The sequence below is a fragment of the Malus domestica genome, chromosome 13 (genome assembly GCF_042453785.1).
Source record: "Malus domestica chromosome 13, GDT2T_hap1".
Taxonomy (NCBI): Eukaryota; Viridiplantae; Streptophyta; class Magnoliopsida; order Rosales; family Rosaceae; genus Malus; species Malus domestica.
This window is the reverse complement of record NC_091673.1, coordinates 20,350,501-20,376,562: the sequence shown is the minus strand read 5'-3', so window position 1 is coordinate 20,376,562 and position 26,062 is coordinate 20,350,501. Positions and strand designations below refer to the sequence as shown.

Below are 26,062 nucleotides of genomic sequence, written 5' to 3'. Positions count from 1 at the left end.
TAATATAAACATAACCTTAAGTGCAAGGAAGCTCTCTCATAGACGGTAGTTTTGAACACAGAACCTTAAATGCAAGATGAATTCTCTTCTTATTACTTGAGCTATAAATATCTTTTTACATTTTTAATTTTGAAAGAGATGGAATTGTTTCTACTTTTCATATATAATTAAGGGATATTTTGGATGCGGTCCCTAATCCTTAATATTCTGTCATTAAAACCTTAATAGTATTCAAAGTTTGATCAATGTCCCTTGACTTTGTACACCTCATTATATTACTATTAATATTTATATTTTTATAGTTTTGACAGTAATTGTTTGATATTTTATGAGATTTATAATCCTATAAATTTAAAATCCCTCATTATAATACTATTACAAACGGTTGCAATAAAAAAATTCAAACATTTTGATTGAATAAATGGATAAAAACTGTGTAAAAATAAAAAATAATAAATGGCAAAATAATGTATCCATAGTGTTAAAAAAATGGTACATTTCACATATAAGAAAGTGGTACATTAATAAAGAAGAATGCGTACATTAGAAATAAATTAGGGTACGGATAAAAGATTAAAAATTATGAATACAAATGAATTTTTAAAAATATAGGCGCTAAAAGAAATTAATACATGGGTACAAAATAAAACTAAAAAGAAAATACTAAAAATTTTTAAAAAAATGTTGCAAATTAAAAGTGGGTACAAACTAAAAATATAAATATATGATACAAAGTTTAGGCATAAAACATAAATATATCATATGTAATTTTTGTGACGACCCGTCCCTAATTTTCCTATGTAATTTCTCCCCGAGTATGTGTATTGACGAGTATGCCCTTATTGGCAAGTGACGTGGACTTATTCTTATCGCTTTCCATTTTATTTCTTGCTATCGCATTTAAATTGTACACGCTAGTACGAGTAGACGTAGATTTTAAAGTGTAAAAATATCTACTTCGGATAGATTTCGATTTCCTTTTACTGTAGGAAATCTAAAATCCTATCCTTGGATTCCTTTTAAACCCATCCCGTGCAATAACCCCTTCATTATTCACTGTCACCTATCACATCCCTTCTTTATTTTCTGTTCCCTCAATCAGAAAAGCATCTCTCTCTCTCTTCTCACTCTCCCACGCCACATTTCTTCTTCTTCTTCATCTCTGCAACCTTCACAAAACATACCAAAACTCACAAACGTGACAAACCAACTACACCATTGTGATCATCTCAGTCTCACGATCACAACCATGTCCTTGAAATCTGGTGTGGACGAGTTTTGACTCACCAACTCAGAAGGTCTACTCGGCGAGTTCGACATATCGATTTTCAAGCCATGCATGGCTTAGGTAAGCCTTGAGAAACCCTTAGAACCTTCATTTCACTTCTATGGGTTGTTATTGATCCTTTGTTTGTGTTTTGAACGTGTGGTTTTACCCAGACACTCGAGAAGAAGGAGAACCTGCCAGTTTTCACTCAAGAACCGTGGCCATTTGGTCACTTTCAAACCAATTTTCTGGTCAACCTCGACCACAACTGGACTTCTTCTAGGTAAAAACTTGTTCTCTACATTCCTAACTTCAAAATGGATTTTGAATCACTGAGTTTGGTTAAGTAACGAGTTAGAAATCAACTCTGGAAGTTAGGAAGAAAATTTTAGTTTTCTGGAAAATTTCAGCCGTGGTCGTTTGGCCACTTTCAGGCCAAATTTCTGAACAACATGGACTATATTCGAACTTTCTGTAAATTGGGATTGGTAGATCACATTCCTAGCTTTAATTTGGCTTTTGTAGAAGAGAATTTGGTTGAGAATTGAGCTCGTTAGGGGCTCTGGAGGTTGGCCCAAAAATCTGCAGAACTGCAGATTTTCACAAAAAAGGCGAGTACAGTGTACTCACGGGGGCTTGTGGGCGCGCGTGGGTAGGCACTTTGGGCGGCGCGTGGGGGAGTGTCCGGCCTCCGGCTGGCGCATGGTTGACACGTGTGTGTTTGTGTCGTCGAGTAGATCAATTTCATATATTTACACCCTAGGTTTAAGCAAACTATAGGGGTTTTATTTAGGTTTCCGTTATGTGCTCTAATTAATGTTATTTAGTTATTTCACATATAGGGGAAACTTATTCCGAGGATTTTCGAGACCAACCTAGGCTCGGGGGCTACGACCCAGCGATGAACTTATAAGTGGGCAGTTGTTTTATACCTATATATCTTTATAGTTTCCATAAATGCGTATTTACTTCACTTTTACGCCTATCTTGCCTAGTATCATTATTGTGATGTAAATTGTGATACATGCTGCTATATGGTTATGATATTACTGTCATGGCATTCATACGTACTTGTATACATGCTCATCTTGCTACACCCGGTATTAGTACTCGCCCCAAGGCCAAGGTCGGTCCTTCACGTGTATGTACACATCCGCATCGTTCGTTCACCTTGGATCCAAGTTTAGGTGCCAGTCTTGTCGGGTAGATTGCATTTGGCAATCCGACTTGTATGTGATGTGCTTTTGCACCAGTCTTCACGTGATCGTAGTACTAGAGCATATTGATTACACCCAGTCCTGTTCGTGTCAGAAACCATCTGTTCGAACTTGTGTGTCAGCTTAGATGGATGAGCACTTAGTTATACTTGATTATCACATGATTATTATTTTGGCATATGATACATCATTTACTTGGCATATTTCTGGTTATATGGCTGATATATTGGATTTCATACTTACGTAGTATGTTTTGAGGAAACTATACTTGTTTTACGGCGAGGGGTTAGTATATTCAAAGATAAAGGTTTTCTTATAAGTATTGTTTTGCTGACCCACTTAACTTTGTTTTTTGCCCCTCTAGGACTTAGATAGATGTGCTCTTTGTGGCACTCGAGGAATCACGGCAGTTCTGACATTTCCTTCTATTTAGACGTACGAACTTATCACTATTATGTAATAAGTGTACTTTGGTTGCTTTGACTACTCTTTCATAGTCTCACTGTCTATTACGCTCTGAATAATTGTAGTGGGTTCAACCCACGAATTGCGCACTCTTTCACTGTTTAGTTCTAATTAGTTTTAATTTTATTCCCTTTTTGCATCACTTACCCTTATGGTTACGTCACTTCACGGTGACGCCCAGCATGCTTCGACCTTTCCAGGTCGGGGTGTGTCAGCCTGGTATCAGAGCATAGGTTTAGACAGTCCTGCACTTCCTAGTGTGTTTTAACTATAGTTTTCTTATGTCAGAACCATGCCACCTCGTAGAGAGCCACGTTCTCCAGCGGAGAATAACTTTTCAGACTTTAGGCAATTTGGTGACGCTATTACCGTTGCTATTCAGTCTTCACTTCGTCCTACCCCGAGGAATATTCTAGATATTGTATCCCGCCTGAAGATTAATGATTTCTATGGTAATAAAGGACCGGAGAAGTCAGAGATATGGTTCGATCATGTGGAGAAGACTTTTCGAGTTATGCACAAGTAGGGTAATCTTTCCCTAGAGAGATGGGTTGAGACTGCGACCTGGTTCTTTCGATTGGGAGCAGAATCTTGGTGGGATCTTGAGAAGAAATCCTTATCTGATGCGGATGTTGCAGATTAGGATGTTTTCAAACAGTTATTTAAGACCAGATTTATTCCTCCTAAGTATGTGGATAGTAAGAAGAATGAGTTCATAAACCTGAGGCAGGGCGATATGTTAGCCATTGAGTATCATCGAAGGTTTACTCACTTATCCCGTTATTGCCCCGAGACTGCTGCTAATCCCCGGGAGATGCTTTGTTTGTTTAAGAGGGGAACTTGCAAGAAATGGTGCAATATAGCAACTGCTATTCCTTGTGCTACTTACTAGGAGTTCTTTGAGGTCTTGCTTCGGATTGAAGATTCGAATAATGCTCCTGATGATGAGAATGAGGGTGTTGGCGGGAATGTCCAGAGGTACAATAACAGGGGGTGATCATCTATTGGCCCAAGAAGGGCTCAGAATTAAAAAAAAAAAGTGGAAATAACTATGGATCCTCGAACAGGGGTTCTAACTCCGGTACACCTCAGAGAGGAGGCAGGTCCACTGGTGGTTCTCGTTTTCAGAACCAAGGAAACTTCAGCAGTTCAGGTGTTCAGTTTTGTCGTAGGTGTAACACCCGTCACTATAACGAGTGTAAGAAGGGAAGCAGAGGATGTTTCACTTGCGGACAAACAAGGCATATGACTTATAATTGTCCTCAGAATCAGAAGAATCAACCTGTTAATCTGCCACCGGCAGTCCCCTACAGCAGCTTCCAGCACCTGGTAACCGTCAGCAGTGAGGCTACAGTGGAGCCTTCCACTACCAAGGAGGCGTAGTCCCGAATCAGGGAGGACCATACCAGTATACACCTAAGGTTCCCTACTACCATGGAGGCTATCAGCAGACTCATGAAGGTTATCCACAGTTCCAGGGAGATTATACGCCGTATCAAGGCGGCGGAGCACAGATGTATACTGGAGGGCAGTATCAGAACCTAAACGTAGCGTCTAGCAGTGGAGGTTCAGGCAGGCAGGCAGGCAATTCCACCCCAGCAGGGCTGAGGCAATCAGGTTCAAGCAAACAGGGGTCGTGGAGGCAAACAACAAGTGCAGGGAAGAGTTAACAACATCACCCTTCAGGATGCTTAGGCTAATCCGGGCTTGATCATGGGTACGTTGAATGTTCTAGGCCATTTTGATAAAGTTTTAATTGATTCTGGTGCTACACATTCAGTTATTTCCCATAAGTTTGCTCAAACGACTCAACCACATCCTACTTCACTTGACTACGAGTTGGAGTTCTCGATGCCTAGGGGTGAAATCTGTTATGTTAGTTGGGAATATCAAGGATGTCCCATCCTTGTCGAAGATGTAGTCATGTTGGCTAATCTTGTTCCTTTGGATATCGTTGATTTTGACATTATCTTAGGCATGGATTGGTTATACTACAATCATGCCAGGTTGGACTGTTATGAGAAAGTTGTTACTTTTCACCGACCGGGCATGCCTACTGTCACGTTTATCGGTGAACGTGGTGGTCTAAAGCACAGAGTTATGACTGCCATGAGGGCGAGACGACTGTTGAGTAAAGGTTGCCAAGGTTACTTAGCTTATGTTGTGCTAGCGAAAGAGACTACTGCATCTGTGGAAGACGTCGGAGTAGTTAGACACTTTCCTGATGTTTTTCCTGAGGAATTACCTGGCTTACCCCCAGATCGTGAAGTGGAGTTCACCATCGATCTACTTCCAGGTACTAATCCTATTTCTCTTACACCTTACCGTATGGCTCCTGCAGAGTTGAGAGAACTTAAAATTTAGTTGCAAGAGTTGGTTCATAAGGGTTTCATTCAGCTAAGCACTTCCCCATGGGGAGCTCCAGTTCTATTTGTACGGAAGAAAGATGGAACCTTGAGGTTCTGCATCGATTTCAGGTAGTTGAATCGGGTGATGATTAAAAACCGTTATCCGTTACCTCTTATTGATGACCTCTTTGATCAACTCAAAGGTGCTTGTGTGTTCTCGGAGAGTGATCTGAGGTCTGGTTACTACCAATTGAAGACCAGAAGTGACGACGTTCCGAAGACAGCTTTCAGAACTCGATACAGTCATTACGAGTACCTAGTGATGCCATTTGGATTGACTAATGCACCAACAGCTTTCATGAACCTGATGAATCGAATATTCCATCTATATCTCGATAGGTTCGTCATTGTTTTCATAGATGACATTTTGGTGTATTCTAAGAATGAAACTGATCATGCCAGGCATCTGCGTTTGGTTCTAAAGACGCTAAAGGCAAATCGGTTGTATGCTAAGTTCAGTAAATGTCAGTTTTGGCTGGATCAAGTGTCATTTTTAGGGCACGTGGTATCAGCTTAGGGTGTGCTTGTGGATCCTCAAAAAATAGCAGTTGTGGAAAATTGGGAACAACCTCAAATAGTTACGGAAGTTCGAAGCTTTATTGGTCTTACTGGTCATTATCGACGCTTCGTGAAAGACTTTTCGACCATAGCACTACCTCTGACAAAATTGATTAGAAAAGACGTTCCTTTTGTGTGGAGTAGTGAGTGTGAACAGATTTTCCAGCAGTAGAAGTATCTTCTCACTCATGCACCTGTCTTAGCACTTCCCGATGATGGTGGGAACTTCGAGATCTACAGTGATGCGTCTCTGAATGGTCTTGGTTATGTGTTAAGGCAGCATGATAAAGTGATTGCATATGCATCGTGACAGTTAAAGCCCCATGAGAAGAACTATCCTATTCACGACCTCGAGTTGACAGCGATCATCTTTGCTTTGAAAATTTGGAGGCACTATCTTTATGGGGAAAAGTGTAAGATCTTCACTGATCATAAGAGCCTTAAGTACATCTTCAATTAGCCGAACCTCAATCTCTGGCAGCAGAGGTGGGTAGAGTTACTCAGTGATTATGACTGCAGTCTCATGGCTAACTTAATGCTCTTTATGCTAGCCGCATTCCTCTTTTGATTGACCTAAGATCCACTGAAGTAGCATTGAAAGAGGGTCGTCGGGGGGCCCTAATTGCCAGTTTTCAGGTCAGACCGGTTCTGTTGGATCGTGTTCTCAAAGCCTAGAGGAACGATACAGAATCTCAGGAATTGATACAGGCAGTGTCAGACAGGAAAAAGAATGACCTCTGGATTAGAGATCCCGACGACATGCTTATGTAAGGTGATCAGATGTTTGTACCGAATGTTGAGGAATTAAAGAAAGCCATATTGGATGAAGTGCATATCTCTGCTTATGCGATGCATCCAGGAAGCACCAAGATGTATCATACCATCCGACACTTCTATTATTGGCTAGGTATGAAAAGAGAGATTGCAGAGTATGTTAGTTGTTGTGCAATTTGCCAGCAGGTTAAGGCAGAAAGGAAAAAAGCCGTTTGGATTGCTGCAACCACCCCCAATACCTCAGTGGAAATGGGAAGATATTACGATGGATTTCATGTACAAGTTACCTCGTACTCGAAATGGTTTGATGGTATCTGGGTAGTAGTTGATCGACTTACCAAGTCAACGCACTTCATACCCGTTCGTGAGAATTACTCGTTGAATCAGTTGGCCGAACGGTTCGTCTCTGAAGTGGTTAGGTACCACGGAGTCCCAGTTAGTATCATTTCTGACCGGGATCCTAAATTCACTTCAAAGTTCTAGGTAACTTTTCAGGAAGCTTTGGGATCGAGATTACTCTACAGCACCGCCTATCATCCCCAAACAGATGGGCAGTCAGAAAGAACTATCCAGACTTTGGAAGATATGTTGAGATCGTCAGTTCTACAGTTTGGAGATGCTTGGCACAAGCGCTTACCGTTGATAGAGTTCGCATACAACAACAGCTTCCATTCTAGTATTGGTATGGCATCATTTGAAGCATTGTATGGGAAACCCTGCCGTACTCCACTTTGTTGGTCCGAGGTCAGCGAACGAGTTTTAGTGTGGCCCTGAGATCGTGGAGGAGACGACACAAAACATTCAGGTGATAAAGGCTAACCTGAAAGCAGCCCAGGATCGACAGAAGAGTATCGTCGACAGACATTCTACCGACAGAGTTTATAAGGTTGGTGATTGGGTATTCTTGAAGTTATCGCCGTGGAAAGGTGTTGTGCAATTCGAAAAGAAAGGGAAACACAACCCTAGGTACATCGGACCATACTAGATCGTTGAATGAGTCGGTGAAGTTGCTTATCGACTTGCCTTGACACCAGAGTTGACGATAGTGCACAATGTGTTTCATGTATTGATGCTACAGAGGTACGTTTCTGATCCATCACACGTAATCCCTCCTCAGCCTCTGGAGATCAATCCAGATTTGACCTATGACGAGGTTCTAGTGACTATCCTTGATTTGAAGGATAAGGTTCTTAGGAACAAGACCGTGTGGATGGTGAAGGTTTTGTGGAAGAACCACTAAGTAGAGGAAGCCACTTGGGAGGCAGAAGAGCGTATGCGAGATATGTATCCACATCTATTTTATGGCTTTGATAGTAGTTAGTATTGAAATTTTGAGGATGAAATTTTTATAAAGGGGTAGATTGTGACGACCCGTCCCTAATTTTCCTATGTAATTTCTCCCCGAGTATGTGTATTGACGATTATGCCCTTATTGGCAAGTGACGTGGACTTATTCTTATCGTTCTCCATTTTATTTGTCGATATCGCTTTTAAATTGTACACGCTAGTATGAGTAGATGTAGATTTTAAAGTGTAAAAATATCTACTTCGGATAGATTTTGATTTCCTTTTACTGTAGGAAATCTAAAACCCTATCCTTAGATTCCTTTTAAACCCATCTCGTGCACTTCTCCCTTCATTATTCACTATCACCTATCCCAACCCTTCTTTATTTTCTGTTCCCTCAATCAAAAAAGCATCTCTCTCTCTTCTCCCTCTCCCAGGCCACGTTTCTTCTTCTTCTTCTTCATCTCTGCAACCTTCACAAAACATACCAAATCTCATAAACGGACAAACCAACTACACCATTGTGATCATCTCAGTCCCACGATCACAACCATGTCCTTGAAATCTGGTGTGGACGAGTTTTGACTCACCAACTCAGAAGGTCGACTCGGCGGGTTCGACATATCGATTTTCAAGCCATGCATGGCTTAGGTAAGCCTTGAGAAACCCTTAGAACCTTCATTTCACTTCTATGGGTTGTTATTGATCCTTTGTTTATGTTTTGAACATGTGGTTTTACACAGAAACTTGAGAAGAAGGAGAACCTGCCATTTTTCACTCAAGAACTGTGGCCATTTGGTCACTTTCAAACCATTTTTCTGGTCAACCTCGACCAAAACTGGACTTCTTCTAGGTAAAAACTTGTTCTCTACATTCCTAACTTCAAAATGGCTTTTGAATCACTAAGTTTGGTTAAGTAACAAGTTAGAAATCAACTCTGGAAGTTAGGAAGAAAATTTTAGTTTTCTAGAAAATTTCAGCCGTGGTTGTTTAGCCACTTTCAGGCCAAATTTCTGAACAACACGCACTATATTCGAACTTTCAGTAAATTGGGATTGGTAGATCACATTCCTAGCTTTAATTTGGCTTTTGTAGAAGTGAATTTGGTTGAGAATCGAGCTCGGTAGGGGCTCTGGAAGTTGGCCCAATAATCTGCAAAACTGCAGATTTTCGCAAAGAAGGCGAGTACAGTGTACTCATGGGGGCGTGTGGGCGCACGTGGGCAGCCACTTTGGGTGGCGCGTGGGGGCGCGTCAAGCCTTCGGCCAGCGCGTTGTTGACACGTGTGTGTTTGTGTCGTCGAGTAGATCAATTTCATATATTTACACCCTAGGTTTCCGTTATGTGCTTTAATTAATGTTATTTAGTTATTTCACATATAGGGGAAACTTATTCTGAGGATTTTCGAGGCCAAGCTAGGCTCGGGGGCTACGAGCCAGCGACGTACTTGTTTATTGGCAGTTGTTTTATACCTATATATATTTATAGTTTCCATAAATGTGTATTTACTTCACTTTTGCGCCTATCTTGCCTAGTATCATTATTGTGATATAAATTGTGATAAATGCTGCTATATGGTTGTGATATTACTGTCATGGTATTCATACGTACTTGTATACATGCTCATCTTGCTGCACCCGGTATTAGTACTCGCCCCAAGGCCAGAGCCAGTCCTTCACGTGTATGTACACATCCGCACCGTTCGCTCACCTTGGATCCAAGTTTAGGTGCTAGTCTTGTCAGGTAGATTGCATTTGGCAATCCGACTTGTATCTGATGTGCTTTTGCACTAGTCTTCACGTGATCGTAGTACTAGAGCATATTGATTACACCCAGTCCTGTTCGTGTCAGAAACCATCTGTTCGAACTTGTGTGTCAGCTTAGATGGATGAGCACTTAGTTATACTTGCTTATCACATGATTATTATTGTGGCATATGTTACATCATTTACTTGGCATATTTATGGTTATATGGCTGATATATTGGATTTCATACTTACGTAGTATGTTTTGAGGAAACTATACTTGTTTTACGGCGAGAGGTTAGTATATTCAAAGACAAAGGTTTTCTTATAAGCATTGTTTTGCTGACCCACTCAACTTTGTTTTTCGCCCCTCCAGGACTTAGATAACTGTACTCTCTATGGCACTTGAGGAATCATGGCAGTTCTGACATTTCCTTCTGTTTAGACGTACGAACTTATCACTATTATGTAATAAGTGTACTTTGCTTGCTTTGACTACTCTTTCGTAGTCTCACTGTCTATTACACTCTGAATAATTGTAGTGGGTTCAACCCACAAATTGTGCACTCTTTCACTGTTTAGTTCTAATTAGTTTTAATTTTATTCCCTTTTTGCATCACTTACCCTTATGGTTACGTCACCTCACGATGATGGCCAGCATGCTTCGACCTTTCCAGGTCGGGGTGTGTCAATTTTTCTATCATTAATTAAATATATAATGTCACGTGATGGTATACACATGAGTACAAACACAAATAAAACTTTAAAAAATATGGGCACAAAAAGAAACTAATATATGGGTACAAATTAAAAAATATTTGCAAATTAAAAATAGGTACAAAAAAATAAAAATATATGATAAAAAATTTAGCCATAAATATAAATATACTAATTGTAACATTTTTAACATTAAAGGAATATATTTAAAAATAAAAATATTTATTATTCAAATAATTAATGATGTTATTAATACCCAAGGTACTTGATCAAAAATTGAAAATGAATAGGATTTTAATCAATAGAGTAACAAAAAAATTAATGTAAACCTAATTTTCCCTATAATTAATAAAACGAGAGCAATAACTCTGTTTAACTTTTCATAAATAAAACTGGTACAATATGTAATACAGGTGAATTGTGTTAGGTACTAATGTGAGAATAAGCAATATATCTGTTTTTTATTTCCGGTCAATAGCAATATATCTATGTTTATTGATGCGATTAAATTTGTCTTTTATTGGATAAATTCTTTGTCCCAAAAGCAAATCATTCAACTCTTACTATACGTCTCTCTCTCTCTCTCTCTCTGTATATATATATATAAACCACTTTCATTTCTCTATAATACTTCTTGCCTACTTCTTAATAAGCTCTCCTCTCTTCTCCTCCTTTTTCCTTCACACACACATAACAAAAATGGTGAAGTTCTCAAAGGAGCTTGAAGCTCAGCTTATACCAGAATGGAAGGGTGCTTTCGTCAACTACTGGCTACTCAAGAAACAAGTTAAGAAGATCAAGCTTTCAAGAGTCCCCAAACAACCCTCAGACGCAGCCGGAGATTTGGGTGTCTCCATTTTCGATCCAGTTCGCTTTGTCACCAAAAGAATTAGTGACATGTTGTTCAATTTCGATAACAAAACGGAGATAATTCAGGTAATCAATTAATGCACACGAATAGAACATGTCAATAGTTATATATCTATGAACATATTAATTTTCAATGAGCTTTTTTTTTTTTAAAAGTTTTTATGTGGTTGCTAGGAAAGGGTTTTGCCTACTTTGGATTTTCAGGCGAGTTTCAGGCAATTGTTAACAAGTTTACAAATCTAAAAGGAACAAAGTACTCCGAAAACTTGGTTAACTTAACTTTCTTTCCTTCTTTTCATTTGTTCCCCAATAAAAATAAAGTTGATGTGTTTTGGATTTTGTCTTTCTTTGTGGGTTGTGTTCAGACCTGCAAAACACTCCAGTGATCACGTCATTTTCAGGCTAAAGGCTTTGGGTTGTGTTTCCAAAACTCTGATTCCTAAACCGATCCTCCGATACCTCTGCTTAAAATCTTCTTCTTTCCTCGTCCCTTTCACTCTGTGTTAAAGTTACGTCCCTTAAACACTCTGTCAGCCATAACATCCACTTTAGTGACACAAGCACCAAAGCTTTATTTTAGTGCCGGTGCCGTGAATGTTTTAGGGTATATAAATATATAGATGCTTCGGTTTCTCGCCCTTGGAAATATGCATGATATGTGTGCATGGCACAATGGAAATAACATTGGCTTCGATTAGTGCGGCGGCTAGAGGCCTCTTTCCAAAGACCCTTTTACAAAATCAACACCACAAGGTTTTTCTTTTAAAAAAAAAAAAACATAATATTGGTATCAAATTCATGCGTCGTACAAGAATAATGTTGGACACATTAAATACGTGCACTAAATGGTGTGTCATCAAATAAATTTGTACTTTAATTCAAGTTGAAATCGATTAATAATTATAATTAAAATTTATATGGTGTAGAATGTGTCACATCATTTGGGGCACAAATTTAGTGTACGTATCACCACCTGTTCAAACAATATTCTGTAAATTAATATTGAGTAACCAAACAATAACTTCCTTTCTTTAACGCATAAAAGTGGGTCTTTCTAAAATGAACATTAGCTATTGGACTACGGGGATGACTTATATACAGTGGTTTCTTTAATCTTTTTTCTCATCAAATACATGCTCTTTTGCTTTTCCATGAACTAGGTTTCCCTTTTTTTGTAGTTAACAGATTCAATGATCGGCGTACATTATAATTTGTACAAAACGTTAATAAAGTGGCCGGAAATGTCAGAAAATGTTTCAGAGTCCAGCAAGTATAGTGCCCCTTCTTTTGGTCTTCTCACACGACTTTTTTGAGGGTTTCGATCTTTCTCACGAAAGCAAACTATGGAACGGTTGTAGTTGTAGGCATACTCATATCACGAAACCATCGTGACCATGTGAAAATAAATCCAAAACCAACATGAAAAAGACACTAAAGAACAAAGACAGCAGTCCCATAAATTAATATGGATCTTTTTCTGTTGCACAGGTGAAAAGTAAAATCATGGAGGATGGTGATGAAGAAGAAATTTATGAGACAGAGCTCGCTCAGTTGTTTTCATCGGAGGATGAGGTATTAACAAATATTGGTACAAATTTTACCACTAAATAATTAACCAATCCAAAGTAATTAAGGTGACTAGTTAGTTAATTTTTTATTTATTGAAACATTTTAACTAGGGCAATATTTAATGTGTTGGGTTGGTATTTATGTAGGTGAGGGTGTTTTTTGAGGCACTAGATGAAGAACTTAACAAAGTGAACCAATTTTACAAGACGAAAGAGAGTGAGTTTCTTGAGAGAGGAAATATTTTGAACAAACAGCTACAGATTTTGCTGGACCTCAAGCAAATTCTCAATGACCGGCGGTGGAAGAATTATGGATCAAAATCCAACATCCCGAGTGTTCCCAGCTCATGGTCTTCTTCTCCCCGGAATTCCAACTTCAGTACCGGTAATCCTCTTGTTTCGAAATAGGACATCTGCTTATGTTTTCTGTGTTGATATTATACTTCTGGCCAAATTAACAGAGTTTTGCTTACATGGACTTCCACATGATGAGGTCGGTGGAAACACATGGAAATTTCGAGACTGTTCATGTGCAATAAAAGAGATACAGAAAATAAACCATTTAGTGTTGCTTTTTAGATTATGACAAGGCCATGGACCACCTAATAATGCCCATAAAGGGAAAAAATTTGGGTCGTTTTACATTTGGATCAAACCAAAAATAAATTCTACCCTGCTCTCTTCATGGTGATATGGACTCTTTAGGCCAGTGCCTTAATAATTAACTTCGGTCTTTATTTGTGGTTTAGCAAAAGAAAATTAGCTGTTAATTAAGGATCAGTGGCCACAAAATCCATGGCTGTACTCAAATTTCTAGTAGTGCCACATGAGGTCACATTTCTTTCTTGCAAGTATTGCTTGCATTCTCAATCCTCTTTCACATTTGCAAGTGATAAATTGTCAACTTTGTAGGTTTAATGGATATACAGATGCAAATAAACCACTTTATATGGTATACTAAACGTATGGGTGTTTTCGTGGTCTTTATGGCACTTTGGCTTTCAAGTCGCAAGTCTAATCGTTAGTGCACCTATCTAATATCTATCTATCACAGCTGGAGGAAGATAAATTCTGGACAAATCCAAATCCTTAACGCTATTGTCATCAACTTTTCTCTTTTTTGAGAAAGGCATAAAGAAAATATATCAAAATTTACTCTTTCTGTTCTGTCTCAAATATTTTCCATGTTCCACTATAAATTTGCTAAGAATAATATAAGCTCTAGATAAAAACTATTAAACTGAATAAAAAAATGCTGTTGAAGAAGTAGGGAGTTTATCAAAAGAATCATATCAACCAAAAAAATACCAAATATTAGTCTTAGTAGCATTATTAGTCGTGATAGAAACTGAGAGATGATGGTGTATGACCTAATAACTTTTTTTGTATAGGGTGAGTCTTACATGCATGGTCCTCCTTTTTTTAATCCAATGAAACTTCATTAAGAACAATCAAGAACGTACATAGGGCATACATGCCAAACATAATAATGTTACATGTTCACTAAGTCCTATATGATGCGAGAGAGTTGAGAAAAGAATTGGGTTGTAAAGAATTTTTCAAAATTAAAAAATTATGAAGCCATGGATTAATTACTATTAATCGACCTTGATTCAGAGAGCTTGGCGGAATCGAATACGGCCCCTACAGAAATAACGCAAACGAGTGAAGCAATTGCAGCATTAGAAAGAAATGGCGTTAACTTTATTAACACGACAACTGGGGGTAAGACCAAGAAAGGCAAACCTAAAACGGCCATGAGGATTGATATTCCAAACACAACACCGACAAGAACTATCACAGCTGTTACATCAATGCTTTGGGAAGATTTAGTGAACAATCCTAAAAAGGATGGCCCTGGAGAGTTCATCAATCGAAAGAAGATACAGTGTGCTGAAAAGATGATTAGAGGGGCTTTTGTAGAGCTCTACAGAGGTCTTGGTTTGCTTAAAACTTACAGGTTCTATCTCTTTCTTTTTATAACAATTACTTTGATTTACAAGCTAGGGATAAAAAAAAGCTTAAATATTAAATTTGGTGTGATTCAGCTAAATTTACTGTTTCAGACTCAGTTAAAAGGAATCAAACCAATGTCTGAGACATTTGGAATATATTTTCTGATTCTCTGAACAACAATAGAAATAAACCACGTAATAAGATGGTGTCGTGTCGATTACAGGAACAGTCAGCAAGGCAGTCAATTATGTGGCTTAAATCTAGTTTGTTAGAAACGAATGGCGTCCTCGTTAATTTGGACCACATTTTCTGTTATTTTTATTTTTAAAGTATACGTATAGAATTTGGTTTATATACATGTTTAAGCACGCAGATGGGATCTTTGCAGAATCCTTCACTTTGACTTGAGAATTTGTATACTCGAGTAGCAAAGCATTAGCAACAGTTTCTGAAAGGTATATAACAAATGACCCTTTTATTGTGCTGCTGATGCGGGCACTGGGTGAATACACATGCATATGAAAATTATCAAGGTGGTGATACTGTTTACTAATTAATAGTTTTCTTTCTAAAATAGAGAAGTGGAAGGAATCAAACACTGTCTTAATAGTGACTACTTAATTGTGCAGTGTAACACTGGATCTACGCATCATTTAGCTTAACTAATGATTGTAGTTTTGAGTATGTTTTCTTTAAGTACTTGATTAAGTATCTAAACAAATTTGTAACTTCTGCAGCTCACTAAATATGGTAGCTTTTACAAAGATCCTAAAGAAATTCGACAAGGTAAGATATACATTAATTTGTTTTTTGTCAAACGATAAATTTGTTAGATTAGATATTAAATTAAGATATATTTTGATATTCTACCATTTTTTTCAGCCTCATTTAATTAGCAAATAAAAATATCTCCACTTCGTGAGCCATGATAGGATAGTATGATTAAGCTGCATAGATTTTATTAGGGATTTTACTTTTAGGTGGTTATACAGGTCATGAGTCATGCATATTTGATTAGGTGTATAACAGTGCTGTATCAAGTTTTGTTTCTCCAAATTCTGTCGATCTTATTGTTGCTTTATACACATTTACCACATCCACTATTGGTGTACGTAATAACTTGGAGCAACTAAGTTTTTCCATGTATAGGTCTCAAACCAGCAGGCGTCAGAAAGTTATCTGAAAGCAGTGAAGATATCACATTTCATTAGTTCTGATAAGGTAACCAGTCTGATGCCCTAGCTGCAACCCTAATCTAACTAATATGCACATGCTTGGTGCTTGAATCTGCTCTAGTTACCATGATTTTCATTTCTTTTTCCGTTGTTTTGTATAATGACCATGATCATTATTTTGTATCAGTTGTAGTACTTAGTTTTTGAGTGGAGAGGTTTGACTTGTTCTTGCCGTCTACAGTCCATGTTATCATGTCAAATAATAATTTAATAAAAGAAGATTTACTACGGAATTCAAAATATTCTAGTGCTATTTTTTAATTCTTATAACTAGTGTTGGAGAAAGTTTCAATGGTTTTCTGACTGGGCTTGTGTGTATTGTTATATATGGTATGAAAAGGTTGTTAGACTAATGGACGAAGTGGAGTCCATATTCACAAAGCGCTTCGCCAGTAATGACAAGAAAAAGGCAATGAAGTTTTTGAGGCCACAACAAAACAAAGATTCTCATACGGTCACCTTTTTTGTTGGTAATCTCTCTCTCTCTCTCTCTCTCTCTCTCTCTCTCTCTCACTGTAACACACACACACACACACACACAAATAATTAATAAGAGCTGCTTACATGTAAATATTACTGAGGTTATTACTGGCTGGCAATCCAAATATGTGCTTTATACAAATGTCCATATATATTTATAAATTTAAAATACATAATGGCTGTTTTAAAGTGTCAAATACAGCTTCATATAATATAAGGAAGGTCACTATATAATGCTAGTCCAATGACTATTTAACTATTGTGCCATAAAGGGCATTTTCACCAAATGGCGCAAAAGTTTAATGACAGAAACATCGCTTATACAGTGCAATATGATGCATGATTAGTCCTGGGGGCCAACATGAACCGCATTAATCTGCATCGTATCGTATAAAGCTTTTACTTGCCACTAATCCTGATAGTGGGATTGCTCAATATTTAATTGAATGAATGGTGGCCACCAAAAATTTACTTGGTGCCCCACAAATCAGGAGCCCGATTGTTGTATGAGTTTTTTGTTTGGTCTGATTGTGGTCTCAATCTTTTAATAAAGTATGGTCGTTTTTTGTTATGTGGATGCAGGTTTGTTTACAGGTTGTTTTGTATCATTGTTTAGTGTGTATGCAATTTTAGCGCACTTGTCTGGTATATTCTCTCCTAGCACAGAAAGAGATTACATGGAGACTGTCTACCCTGTTTTCAGGTGCACTCTTCATCCTATATATTTTTTTTTAAAAGTTATATATTTACACATTGGAGGGAGAAAACAAATTGATATCAGACTCATCATTTACAAGATTCGAACTTAAAACATCTTACTCTTACAAGTAAAGAATAATACTACTAAATTGTCCTAATAAGTAGCTTTTGGTCCCAATCTATATTAATTAGCCCTAATTTTTTTTACGCATGTACTATATAAAATGATAACATATATAAATCGAATCATAAAATAGCAATAGTTTCTACTATGATCTAAAATTAAACTATTTGCACTAAAATTGTAAACCATACTGTGGACAATATCACCAACAGAGGTGAGAGTATGAGAATCACTTGTATAGATTGTGGTATTGTTAGTATTGTGGCGATGATATGTATTGTCAGTCACTTGAATACGCTAATTTAAGCGAATATATCCCTAACTTCATGTTAGTGGCTAGATAATGAAGTTTTTAAGCTTAACTACGTGAAATTTCTTAGCTTACTGGCTCATTTCTTAAACTTAAACTTTCGGTATCTTTTAATTTTATACTAAGGTATTTAAGCTTTAGTTATAGGAAGTGTTGGGTTCGAAACCTCTAATTCTCAGTCACCAATCCTTTGTTGGTTTGCAAAGTGTAGGATGGGGGCGGCAGCTATGTATTTTTTATTGTCTGCATTTCTCTAATTAAGGGTGTGAATTTGTGCAGTGTTTTTGCCTTACTCAGCCTGCACTTGTTTATGTATGGGTGCAACCTATTCATGTGGAAGAGTACAAGAATCAATTACAACTTTATATTTGAATTCCAACCAAGCACGGCCCTAAAGTATCGCGACGCCTTCCTCGTATGCACAACCTTCATGACAACTGTGGTTGCTGCCATGGTTGTGCACCTTATATTAAGGGCAAAAAACTTCTTACCTAGCCAAGTTGATGCCATTCCTGGAGTTTTCCTTCTGGTTAGTTTCATTGCCTTAATCAAGGTCTTGTTAGGAAGATGGCTTGGACTTGAGTAACTTGTATAAAACATAATAATCAAAACTCAGGCTTTAAAACAAAGTAACTAAGAAAATTGAGACATATATCATGAAACATTGTGCTAATCTTCAATTGAATTTTCCAGTTTTCTGTTGCACTGCTTGTATGCCCGTTAGACATCTTATATCGACCAACTCGTTACTGCTTCATCAGAGTAATTCGTAACATAGTCTGCTCACCACTTTATAAGGTACATTTACTGCTTCTCTCATCTCCTCATCAAATATGCAGAATGTTAAGCAATATTTTGAAATTATAATTAATATACTTTTTGTTTTTGTCATTTGAAAAATATGCAGGTTTTGATGGTAGATTTTTTTATGGCTGATCAACTTACTAGCCAGGTAATCACATAATACTTCAACGGTTACAAAAAAACAACCTATGCCACGGTAAACCAAGTCCTAAAAGCAAATAACTCTTAACATTTCATCTCTTGTTATGTAATGAACTTTGATCTTCATGCTTATAGATCCCATTGCTGAGACACATGGAATCCACAGCTTGTTACTTTCTTGCTGGAAATTTCAGATCACACCAATACGAAACCTGCCGAAGTGGAAGGCTATATAGAGAGCTGCTTTATGTTATCTCGTTCTTGCCATACTACTGGCGTGCCATGCAAGTAATGCAACCTCTCCCATTATTTTTCTGTTCAGTGAAAATCATAATTCTTTTAGCTAGTCCAACTAACATGTAACCTTTTCCATATGCAATGAACTTCAAGTGTGCAAGACGATGGTTTGATGAATGTGACGTTAACCATTTGGCTAACATGGGAAAATATGTTTCTGCCATGGTGGCAGCCGGATCAAGGATTACATATGCTAACAACCCGCACAGCCACCTATGGTTTTATATAGTAGTGATCACCTCTGTGGTGGCTACAGTCTACCAGTTGTACTGGGACTTTGTCATGGACTGGGGGCTTTTCGACCCCAAATCCAAGAACTTATGGCTAAGAGACGAACTTATTCTGAAGAACAAAAGCGTCTACTATGCTTCCATTGTGAGTTTTTATTTAAATCTTTATGTGGCCTATACTTTCATTGCCTCCTTAGCATAAACCACATTCATTCAAAATTCTCAAACAGACAGTGCAAATTTATGCAGGCCTTGAATGCGGTCCTAAGAGTTGCTTGGGTAGAAACAGTAATGGGATTTCATAGAATTCCGGATGTTGAGTCACGATTGCTGGACTTTCTCTTAGCTTCATTAGAGGTTATCCGACGAGGGCATTGGAACTTTTACAGGTACAACATTATTTTTGAACAAAATATTTGACCAATAATAGGGTAATTCCGGAGTCATATTCTTCTATACAAGCACTACAAATAAAATCACAAGCTTCTCAACTTGTTAGATTTTTGGGTCGAACAGGTTAGAGAATGAGCATCTAAATAATGTTGGCAAGTACAGGGCAGTGAAGACAGTTCCTCTACCATTCCGTGAGACAGATTCTGATGGCTGAGATGATCCTGTCTAATATGTATAGAAACCCCGAAATGCTGACATGGGGAAATTAAGCCATGGCAGAAGGAATCCACACTTTCTTATCCTGCCATCCATTTATCTCACATTACACTTCGGAATATATATGAATTGTAAGGCGCCGCCAAGTGTAATGAAGAAAGGCGCTTTTCAAATGGAGTACCTTTTTCTGCTGTTCATTTTGGCATTTTAATTTGGAGGTGTATCATATATTTCTGAAGACAGTTCCTTTTCGGATTGACTACTAAAATACTCGCATTCAAATAACAATATAGATGAACCCCGTTACAAGAAATGAAAATTGGAGCAAGTGATTTCATTTCAACAGTTTGTCTCAATTTGATGAACCATCAGAAAACAATCCTGTCTTATCCGATTATTTTTACTAAAAGAATAGCACGACTAGGGGCTTACCATTCTTGATGGAAACATGGTCAAATACAAACCTAAAAAGCGAAGCTTCATCTTCGAAATTCTGCATGAGAAATTTACTGTGAGAGTGAGGCTTTGTAATATTTGTACTCAAGTTTCCTAATCTTCAATTCTAGGGGCAGATTAAGTAATGATGCATATGCAATGGCAGGGAAGAGAAAGCACACAGCTCTCTCCCTTCACAAATCGTCGATCGTAGAGAACTCAACTGAAATTAAAATCCCGGAACCATACATTGTAGTTTTTCCTTGTTGTTTAAACATTTAAAGAATGTGCTAACATACATCTGGTTTAAACCTGTCTGGACCTAGATTTATCATCCCTGTTCAGGTCGAGTGAGCGTGGCATTTGAGTCGAGTGAGCGCGCATCTCATTCGAGTCGAGTGCGTGCGCATCTAATTCGAGTCGAGTGAGTGCCGTTTCGTTTGAGTCGAGTGAGCATGCGTTCGAGTCGAGTGAGCGCGACGTTTGAGTTGAGGGAGCTTCCAATCCCTATTTCCTTGCAATTTACTTTCTCCCATTTTATTTTCTTGCAATAGGAGTTTTGTAATTTAGTTACTTATCAATTCGATCCATTCTACCAGCAGTTCGTTTGGGTTGATGTGATCACTTTCACATACATCCCAGCTTACCTTATCAACCACCATAACCATTTGTTTGGGCCCAAAATAATAGTTTGGGCCGAGTGTAGAACCATTCTCGGCCCGGAAGGCCTTGCGACAAGAAGACCATGGATCGTTCAGCTTATGGGCTTCCAAACCTAGGCCGGTTAGGTCAAAATGCAATGACAAGTCGAGTCCTGCTACAATAGGGATTCTCGGCAGGATTAACAACCGAGAAGCGGATAGGGCTCGAATAAGGACTAGGTTCACAATCCTAATGAAAATAGGACTGGTCGAGGTGATATTGATCCGGAGAGGGAAAACCTAGTCCGAATAGGATTCTATCTCAGATTCGGGGTCCAGTGCTATAAATAGCGGAAGCTGTGCATCAGGAAAGGCTCCACAAAATCAATACAAAATTGCCCTGCGCAAACTCTCACAACTTGAGATCTTTTTCTTTTCCTTTTTTGCTGACACATCTTCCGTTGGCATCAACAGCACTGTGGAAGCAACCGGTGATATCTTAAGTCGGCATAGATAGCTCTGTCACCGTAGAGTCGGTCGGTCTCGCAGTATCTTCCGTTGGCATCAACAGCACTGCGGCGAGAACGGTCGATTACCTATCCAAGTCTCGGTCGAGAAGGGTTTTCGAATCCTTGTTGGTCGAGGTCATCTCATTAGCCTTCTCGGCGAGGTGAGGTGTCACAGTTATTACATTCGGCACATTGCAAGCCGAATTCGGTTCGTGAACTTTGTAAGAAATAGCAGCCTTGTCTTCAGGCTCGAGAACCCAAGAGGCCGAGACGCGTTCCTTTCTCAGCCGCAATCGCAAGACGCAGAAGTCAGTAGCGCGACCCAACGCAGCATTATCAAATTTACTCCTCGGCCGAGCCTCGGCCGACGAGTTGGCACGCCCGCAATCACCGAAGGACGTAGTTAGCTTAGAATATACTTGGCCTGCGCGCCACGTAGGCTTTGTAATTTCTAGGGTCAACATTTTGGCACGCCCGGTGGGACCCAGTGCTAAAACTACGAAGTTCATGCCAATTGAAACGCGATCGGTAAAAAAGAAAACAGCTATGGGAAAATCAACAGCCGATTTACCGATTCAGAACGTAGGACAAAGTGTGCCACAGGCGCAGAATCCCCTTAGCGCCGGGACACCTGAGTCCACAAGTGCGACTCGCCGAGAGAGGGAAGTTAATCTCGGCGGTCAACACCGCAGTCTAGAAATCCCTAACAGGAACACTTGTGTTCTCAATGAAGGGATAGTGGAGGATTGCGACGAGGATGGCGGTGAAGGATCTGACCCACCAACAAGGTCGTTTCTTCGAAAGCGACTCGACGAGCAGTCTCGGTCAGTTGAGCAGACGTTTAGCCGAGGTATTGACAAGCTACATGACGTGATACTCAGTTCCACTGAGCAGCAAACCAGACTGCTCGAAATGCTGGTTAGCAAATTCAGTGACGGCAGGCCTTTCGATCCTTTCCAGCGCTTGCCACCAAGAAATAATCCGTTACCAATGGTACAGGCCGAGCCAATTCCTGCTCGGCCCAAACCAATTGACTTGGAAAAGGTCGGAGGGTCAAATAGTAGGTCGGACGGAATCGACCAGAGGGTCGAAGCAACACCTGTTGATATGACCGAGGTTCAGCGGATGATCGACTCGGCCATGAAGAAAGGGCCGAAGTTTCCTAAGTTTATCCATCCGTACCCGGCCTACATAGAAACGTTCGGATATCCGAAAGGTTTCAAGATTCCAGATTTTAGCCTTTTTGCCGGTGAATCGTCCTTGTCTTCGTTGGAGCACGTGGCTCGTTTCACCGCGCAATGCGGCGATGTTCATAGTGATTTCCATAAATTACGGCTGTTCAACTTCTCGTTGACCGGCTCGGCATTTGCTTGGTATATCAATCTCCCTCCTAATTCCATCCAAAACTGGGAGGAGTTGGTCGAGAAATTCCACGAGCAGTTTTATCGACCAGGGTTGGAGGTGTCGGTTTCTTCATTAGCAAGGATGGCTCAGGCATCAGATGAGTCCCCAATGGATTATCTTACCAGGTTCAAATCAGCCAGGAATTGGTGCCGAGTACCCTTGCCCGAAGTCGAGTTCGTCCGGCTTGCTTTGAACGGCCTCGACGTCGAATACAAAAAGAAATTCTTGGGGGCAAATGTTCGGGATATGTATGAATTAGCCCAACATGTCGAACAATATGATTATTTGCTCCGCGAGGAAAAGATTTCGAAAACTCCGTCTCGGGGGACGATTTACAAGAATCCTACTGTCAGTTATGCGTCAACCGAGGATGAATGCGTTAGTGTGGATGCGGCTGAGATAGTAATAGATAAGCCATACGTTTGCAAGGCCTTGACTCAAGTTGACTCCGGGGAAGTCAAAAGCCGCTCGGCCACTGAAGGAACATTGAAACCGTCAAAAGTGTATACTTTTGATATTACAAAGGCTGACGCAATTTTTGATCAACTGTTGTCAGCAAGGATCATCAAACTTCGGCCTGGTCACAACATTCCCAAGGCCGAAGAGCTTAAAGGAAAGGTGTATTGAAAATACCATAATTCAAGTAAACATACGACAAACAATTGTGTCGTATTTCGAGACAACGTCCAGAGCTGGATTGATAATGAAAAACTGAAATTTCCAGAGAAGAAGATGAGTATTGATGCTGATCCTTTCCCCACAGCAACCGTGAATATGGTCGATGCATACCTACCTAAGGACAAAGGAAAAGGGAAGGCCGAAGTTGTTGCGACGCAAGACTTTCGCACTCAGAATTCTCGGCCACGTTTCATGGCCGATTTTCGTTCGAACAAACCACCTACAGCTTTAACAGGACCCGCTATTGTTAAACCTATGAGGGATTATAGCACCGATGAAGATAGTGGGACGGCGGTTTTTTGCAGTAAATGTAGAGCGAAGGTCGGCAGTGAGCCAGAGGAGAAACCATCTTCGCCTATCACAGAACGACCTACGGCCGCAATTCAGCAAAAAGCAGCCGGCGTCGGCCGACACCAAGGGGTTTTTGATAGGCTCGGCCCAAAAGTGAAGATGGAAGAGACATCCTCAGTCAGGCGGCGCCTCGATTTTGGCGCTTCATTTTATGACGAGGACTATTATACACGTAATTCTGGTAGTTCGGAATCGTCGCGGAGTCAAAAAACCTTCAAACCTCCCGAGCCTAAAGATCAACGTTGGTACACATATCATTCTTCGAAAGGCGTCTACACCGCGTTGTCCAAATCCCAGAAACGCCGGCACCAGAGGATAGATTGCATGGCCCGTCGGCAGGCAGCCCAAGAAACTTCGGCCCCTAAATGGCGGCCGAAGGACACAGTTGCTACTGGTGATGAACGACCATCTCCAGCTATTATGACAGAGTTGGGTCAGGGGAAACGGTTGGTCGACCGAGATATCGAGACCACGTTCGAAGAAGCCGATAAACGGATCAAACTTCTTCTTCGCCCAGGGGAGATGAAGGCACGCCTCGAGCATTTCAGGCAAGAGGCCGAGAGCAAATTAGCCCCGCCAGCTATACAAGAACCGTTGATTAAAATTCGACGGAATTTGCATCCACCATTCCTTGGGGAGGCTTTAGAATATATGCGCGAATTCCATAAGAAACATTCGGCCAACGATTTGTATGGTTTGCCGAAAGCATGCCAGGACACCATTGATCTAGTCCTGACTTGTCCGGACGCCGAGCGCATCATCCAGAAGACCTCTGACCCGGGATTGAAGGCAAGGTTCCAGCACATACGAGAAGCCCGTGTCCTTGGATTTGAAGTCGACCCATACACTGATATCGTTGCAGCCGACCTTCCTTTCTCAATGGAGGATCTTCAGTATTTACGATATCACTTCGAAGTATTTTCGGCGGTTTCTCTCTTCGGCCTCACGACCGATGAAGTAGCACGTGTTGCACGTCTGGATGCTTATCTCGATACCAGAGATGCCCGGCTATACTACCAAGAGCAGGTGCAGGTCCTGACCCCAAGCACACTGTCGATCTCAACCTCGCCTGCGGCGGTCACACAGAACCAACAAGCTGCCGAAGCAGCACCGCAGGTTCAAACCCTCGAAGAAGGGACAGAGGAGTCTTTTTGTCCGACTCTGACAAAAACAGAGCCCGCAGTCGTCGACCAAACGAGGGATGAGGTTAGCGAGGAGGGTCCCAACCCGATGGGCCCGTCAGTCTTGGATAACATGGAAATTAGTATGGTCCATGTGTTACCTGCTGATTTTCAATCAAGCACGGCTCAACCGAATTTCCTCGATGGTGATGTAGTCGCCGAGGAAACTGGCCATGTGGATTTTGTGTCTATTGCTGAAGATGAGTCAACAACGAAAGATGATAGTCTGAAGGCCGCTTTGACCGAATTATTTCCTCGTTCGTCATCGGCCGAACTCCACCATTTAAAGCCATTGTATGTGACGGCCCACATCGAGGGATATCCCGTTTCTAAAGTTTTTGTCGACTGTGGCGCGACCGTTAATATCCTGCCTCTGAACATCATGAAGGCCTTGCGTCGCTCGAACGACGAACTTATTCCGTCAGGGATCACCATGAGTAGTTTCGTCGGCGACAAATCGTAAACCAAGGGTGTACTTCCGTTAACTGTGACTATTGCCGGTCGCACTCACATGACCGCTTTTTTTTGTAGTTGATTCCAAAACCGAGTATAATGCACTGCTCGGTCGAGATTGGATTCATCAAACCAGTTGTATTCCTTCCTCATTGTATCAAGTGCTTGTTTTTTGGGACGGCAAATCGGTCACTGTTCACCCAGCCGATAACCAGCCCTTTGAAACTAACATGATCCAAGCACGGTATTATGATGACCACGTCGGCTACATTACTTTGCAAGGCTTCAATGATGAAGGCCGGCCGACTCGGATTTCTGTACAGAAAGCTATCGAGGTTGGCGCCGAGACTGTCCACCAGGATTCGGCGAGACTCGGATTAGCCAATTTCCTCCCCGAGGCCGATGTCTGACACCGATCGAGAAGCACGTAGGGCCGCGGTTTCATCTACTATGGAACGACTGCTGGCCCATTGGTATACTATATCTAAACAGCCAAATTCGGGCGTTAACCTCGTCGAGTTCCTGGCCGAAGGAGATAATGGTCCTGTTTTGTCTCTTGATAAAATTCAAGCCGCCCCGGCCGCGCTCGAAGACCATCGGCCCCAAGTTAAGGATCCCCTGGAAGAGATTAATGTTGGGACGGCCGATG

At 40.3% G+C, this 26,062-nt stretch overlaps 2 protein-coding genes across 2 annotated transcripts; both read left to right on the top strand.

The window, feature by feature from the left end:
* Positions 1-4,463: 4,463 nt before the first annotated feature.
* Positions 4,464-7,929, top strand: LOC139190855 (uncharacterized). Its single transcript, XM_070811344.1, has 8 exons — positions 4,464-4,566; positions 4,685-5,245; positions 5,501-5,790; positions 6,229-6,359; positions 6,467-6,551; positions 6,876-7,103; positions 7,185-7,433; positions 7,768-7,929. The coding sequence occupies exons 1-8, from the start codon at positions 4,464-4,466 to the stop codon at positions 7,927-7,929; spliced, it is 1,809 nt and encodes a 602-aa protein (XP_070667445.1).
* Positions 7,930-11,080: 3,151 nt separating this feature from the next.
* LOC103446308 (phosphate transporter PHO1) lies at positions 11,081-20,104 on the top strand. Its single transcript, XM_070810604.1, has 15 exons — positions 11,081-11,374; positions 12,797-12,880; positions 13,024-13,261; positions 14,494-14,836; positions 15,570-15,618; positions 15,982-16,053; positions 16,408-16,537; positions 17,130-17,250; positions 17,960-18,209; positions 18,374-18,478; positions 18,588-18,632; positions 18,761-18,913; positions 19,016-19,297; positions 19,402-19,541; positions 19,669-20,104. Exons 1-15 carry the CDS (start codon positions 11,138-11,140, stop codon positions 19,757-19,759), a joined length of 2,340 nt encoding a protein of 779 aa, XP_070666705.1. The 5' UTR covers positions 11,081-11,137; the 3' UTR covers positions 19,760-20,104.
* Positions 20,105-26,062: the final 5,958 nt, after the last annotated feature.